The sequence below is a fragment of the Rhagoletis pomonella genome, unplaced genomic scaffold, assembly GCF_013731165.1.
Source record: "Rhagoletis pomonella isolate Grant_MI unplaced genomic scaffold, Rhpom_1.0 Rhpom_scaffold_00004, whole genome shotgun sequence".
Taxonomy (NCBI): domain Eukaryota; kingdom Metazoa; phylum Arthropoda; class Insecta; order Diptera; family Tephritidae; genus Rhagoletis; species Rhagoletis pomonella.
In genome coordinates, this window is record NW_023458558.1 from 35194903 (window position 1) to 35200299 (window position 5397).

Consider the following 5397-nt stretch of genomic DNA (forward strand, 5'->3'; position numbering starts at 1 on the left):
ATGAACATGAACATGAACATGAACATGAACATGAACATGAACATGAAAATTAAGATGAAGATGAAGATGCAGATGAATCTGACGAACTGACAAAATTCTTTGAAGAAAAATTTTCACTGGAAATGGTTAATGGTGGAAATGATCCAACAACCAAAGGAGCGACTACCATTGCGGGTTTTTCCAGAAATATCAAAAATATTGAAATAAATCATTTCATATCTTACTTTAGCTACCACAATCTGCTAGTTAACAGTGTAGATATGTATGTGTTTTCAGCCACAAATAATAATTAAACTTTCCAGTTGGTTATAAAAGATACAAAATTAAAGGTCGTAAACAAAATTTTAAATAAATATGTTTTTTGTATATTAGAAAATATGTACATGTGCTTGTGTATCGCACGTTTCTTTCTTTCTGGCATTTCCTCAATTAAGTTTCACTTCCTCCGCGCGTAGGGACTACACGCACTGAGTTTTTTTTTATTTGTTTTCTACTTTTTAGTCTTGTATGTATAAAATTTTGCAATAGATATTAAAATTATTCAGCTTGCAGTGAAAAGAGGACAGAATACTATGCAAGTAAAATGTTTTGTGCTAACGTTTAGCATTTGCATGCATACATATGTACCAGGGTTGTTGCGAATATTCGCATTCGCATTCGCAATGATCAATGCGGATCTTTTGCGAATGCGAATATTGAAGGGACCGAAAATAACAATTATTTTTTACGAGTTAAACTTGGCCAAATAATTTTTATTCCGAAATAAAAGTCCTTTCCGGATTATAAACAAACCGCTTATCCAAATTAAATAAGTTTGGTATCAACTGAAATCGATTTAAATAGCTTTAAAACGGAAATGTCTAAACGAGGAAGATCACCTATTGAAGAATATTTCAATAAAAATTTTAATTAATTACCATAGAACAAAACCTTGGGTCAGGTATATGAATTTCTTTAGTATTAAATTATAAAAAAAAATACAAATAGAGGGGGTAACCTTCGTTCGTTATTTCTGTTTCAAAGTTATTACAGTCCTCTAAATTATTTCATAAAAAATTACTTGAAATCCGCACTCGCATCCGCATCCGCGGATGTTAGCTTTTAAACACCCGCATCCGCATTCGCATCCGCGGATGTCTAAAATTCCACATTCGCAAGATCCCTAATATGTACATACAAACATACATATAGCAGCATTTATTTCAATTTAAAGAAATGGCGTGTCGTCCATTTCCCCTGTAGCGTATGTAGTGCATATTTTTAAGCTCAATATATAACTCATTGCGGCGGAGCGACAGAGTTTTGTTTATTTGGGAAAATAATCCCGAAACTCAACGGCATTTGAAAGAGTAAAGCTCATACTTTTATATAATACAAATATAAAATATAATATAAAGGTAGTAAAACTCTCCATAAATCAATATGCTCAAAAAATAAAAATTAATAAATAAATAAATTAATAAATTTTTTTACTAAAATTGCAATAATCTTCGAAAGTATTAGTCCTACATAATTTGGTATATGGACATTTTTTTGCAGAGAATTGAAGTTAGCTAAGAAAATAAAATTTTTTAGTACTTGAACTTTGATGGACTTGGGCGAGCCTAGGATACTGACCAAACATTTTCACATTTTACACAGATTTTGTAGAGCATAATGAACCATATTTTTGCTATAACCAATCGAAATTTTAAAAAAGCGGAATTTACCAAAAATGGCAACCGTGATTAAAACACAGTTTGAGAAGGCTTTATTTCCGAACTGTATTTAGGAGTTTTGTCACGTATTTAATGTCGTTCGAATGGACAGAAACGCTCCAGCTCTGAAAGTATTCAACGCGGGTCGCCATACTGGTAATAGATGAAGAGGAAGGCCTCCTCTGTGTTGCAAAGACCTAGTCGAGAAGGACTTGGCTTCACTTGCCATTGCCAATTGACGTCAGTTAGCACAGTAGAGAAACGACTGGCGGGCCAATAAAAAAGAAGAAGTCCGCGAAATCCCGCAATGTTCCCGAACAGGATCTGAAATGGTCCTGAGATAGCCATGAACTAGTCCAGAAATGTTTATTTGTACATACAAGAAGCTTTACAAATCTTCTGCTTGGTTAACGAAATTTTTACCCATACCGAGAGCTAAATTGTTTACACATCAATAATGGGTACGCAGTTTTATAGCACATTCGATTTGAATACAATAAATTGCAAGCTTGAAGTTGATAAAAAATCCCAGTGATTTGTGATAACTCTTTTTGTTGGCGGTGCTACGCATTTTCGAAAATAAAATAAAAATTTAGGCATGCACATACGTATGTACTTGAGCCAGCAAGTCACTTTAGTTCTAAGAAAAAAAAACTTAATTTACAGTAAAATTCATTTTGTATTAAATATCATTTGAAAGAATTAAAAAGATAGTGTATTTACATTGCAGTACACTTGTTGCACTTCTTGTTGAATTTTTTAATCATATTATAATATTTTGTTCAAACTCTCAACTGCCGTAGTTATATTTTTCAACGCACATGTTTACTGAATACTTCCAGCCAAATAAATAAAAGTGCCACAGCAAAATAGGCCACCAAGAGTACCACCACGGTTGTGGGATCGGCCGAGAAAATTGAGCCGATCAGCAGAACTGAGCCAGTCACCAACACCGTGAAAAGAAAGCAAACCATCACCACCGATTTAAAATCATGATACCAAGCAAGGCTCGGGTCAGGCGGTGCCGGTCGCACAATCTTCGAAGGCCGATATTCCTGCAGGTATTGCGTCTCGAACCCGCTGCTGAAATCGACTTCGTCAAGCGGCTGCTTAGCCTTCTCCTGTTCCACATCCAAAGGCATAATTGCATTTATTTATTTTTACTTTTCCAGCAGTTGTGATGTAAAATGTTTTATATGCATTTTTAAACGTTCTGAGTTCTAGCACTTTTCGTATTTGTGAAGAATTTTCAAAATATAATTGCCAATGTACTAAAAAATAGTCCGTCACCTCTGCACCGTTCAATGCAGTCCACTTCTACAAACAATATGCAACACCAGACAGTGGGCGCAATGGATTGTCCCCCATCAACCGCCTAACAGAAAAAGAATTAAAGGTGCCAATAAAAATAGTAGCTACTTATAATATGAAAGCACTTATCGAGCTTTGTTAACGTTGTGAACAATGGCAATAGTACAGATATAAGTATTTCGTGATAACGCCTAACAACTACAATACATATAGTGCTTATCATAACCATACGACACTCACATATTGACAAGATTTGACTACTTATTTTGTTAGTTTTTTTTTTAATTTTAGCTATTTTTTTGTAAAAACATAGATATTCTTTATCAACAACCGCATAAACCCAAGTTTTAATGTTTATGCAATACTAATTAAAGGCCAGTATGCAGCTCTCAAGAAAACGGTCAAGAAAAAAATTGCCATTATTTCGTGTGTGTGTCCAAGGAATTTTGATATCTGATACTGCACCAGCCTGTTGCCACACTCTTTCTGTTGCAAGCATGGGTCGCCTTGTGCTCCTTTTTCACAAAAAAAAAACTTTAGAAAACCGTAGTATAAAACCGCAGTAGAAAGCGTAGCAAATTTCTTAAGAACTGCGTACTGCCTCAAGAAAATTTCACACAAGAGAATTTCTTAGCCATTTCGTGTACGTCATTTTATGTGGAGTTTTTGCTTTTCTTGAGAGCTGCATACTGGCCTTATAGAAAAAAGCAACAAGCAATAAGAAACACCTTCGACAGAAAAAGTTTCTGAAATCAGCGGAAAATCCCGGATACTTTAAATATTTCTAGGAAATCGAGTTAAAGATTTCGAAATTTTTACGAAAGTTTCTTGATTTTTTTTTTTAATGTTGAACGAAAACGTTAACTTGGATTTATATGGTTTTCGGTAAAGAACAAATTATATGTTTTCGAGAGTGTCGTAAAATTATGTTAAGCACTATACCTACACACTGACGTAAATATATTATTATCGGTTCATTGTATTTTACGCTCAAGTACGCTGTGATAAGATAGAAAAACCTGCTGTTTGTGGTGACATATACACAATTATGATTCTTCATGAAAGACTATTGCAATCAAGTAAATAGTGATTAAGAAAGTATTTCATGACTAGCTTACCCCGCGGGCTTCGCCACACCCTACAAATTACAAGATGCAATTCTCACTAATTGTGTGAAATAATATCTTAATACATATCAGATATTGCAATGCTTAATAGTAGATGCTTTCCATTTCCACGCAACCGGTCAGGTACGAGCATGATTTTTAATTTCGACCAAACTCAAAAACATTGTTTGTTGGTCCAAATAATGAGACACGTATTTTTTCTTTTGGCTCGGAAAAATTTTTCGGCCGAATTAAACGCGATTTTGTTTTTCAGGCAAAAATCGATTATTCGAATTGACAGTGACAATTTTTTTTTTTAAATGCCCATAACTTTGTCAAAATTTAATAGATTCCAACAATAATTTTACTCAAATGTCAGTAATTCTTGTCACTTCAAGATAGAATGATATTATTACTGATTTGCATTATTTAAAATTTATTATTTAACAATAAACAAAAAGTGCAAATGTTTTTTTACAATCGCCGTTCGGAGTCGGCGTAAAACTGTAGGTCCTTCCGCTTTGTGTGACAACATCAAGGCGCACGCCACAAATCGGAGGAGAAGCTCGGCCAAACACTAACATATGTGTAAGTGCCAATCTATTATTATTATTATTATTTTGAAGCTTAAATTCTTCTATCAACTAATCGCTTCCAATTAAGTTGGGGTGCAGCTAACTTTTGATTTAACTAATCGCCTCTAAAATTGCCTGGGAAATCGCCTCATGTGAATACCGTATTAAGAACAATCAATAAGGCTTTAGTCGCTAAAAGGCGCAATAAAATCGAAAAAGGAAAAGAAATGCCAGTAAAAACAAAAAAAAAAGCAATTTCGGCTAAAAAGGATAAAGAAAGGAAATATCAAATGTAGCTCTAATAATTCGGGGAGGCTTGAAACACACAAATATTTCATTCATTTTATTCTAATTTCAAAGACAAAACAAAGTCAAATGCCACAAAATTCGCGCCCTGATTATAGCTATTATTAAATATAAGCCAGCTCTCATGAATAAAGGGGGCCAGTCTGCATATAACGAGAGCGACACATTCACAGAGAACATGTTCATTTGTCCAGATCCAGATGTTCGTAAGCCGGCCTGACTATCTAACATATTGCATTTCTATTTCGAATACGGGCCTATGCTCTCCACTCTATTAAAATTTTTTTCAGTATTTTATTTGATAATGTATTAACTATTTACTCATATTACAATTTCCATTTTCCGTTTTATTATTATTTCCCAAAGCTGATATACACAAATATGTATGTATGTATATAAAAA

The 5397-nt window shown here is 33.9% G+C and overlaps 2 protein-coding genes across 2 annotated transcripts in view; one reads left to right on the forward strand and one right to left on the reverse strand.

The window, feature by feature from the left end:
* Window positions 1–5397, forward strand: part of LOC118737525 — a gene marked incomplete in the record, with an annotated part of 218716 nt that overhangs the window by 158486 nt on the left and 54833 nt on the right.
* LOC118737526 lies at window positions 1910–3125 on the reverse strand. The gene has a single exon (XM_036468094.1). It carries the CDS (start codon window positions 2837–2839, stop codon window positions 2510–2512), a length of 330 nt encoding a protein of 109 aa, XP_036323987.1. The 5' UTR covers window positions 2840–3125; the 3' UTR covers window positions 1910–2509.

Excerpts from the sequence above, each read along its gene's own strand:
- LOC118737526 (XM_036468094.1), bottom strand. The coding sequence starts at position 2,839 with ATGCCTTTGGATGTGGAACAGGAGAAGGCTAAGCAGCCGCTTGACGAA.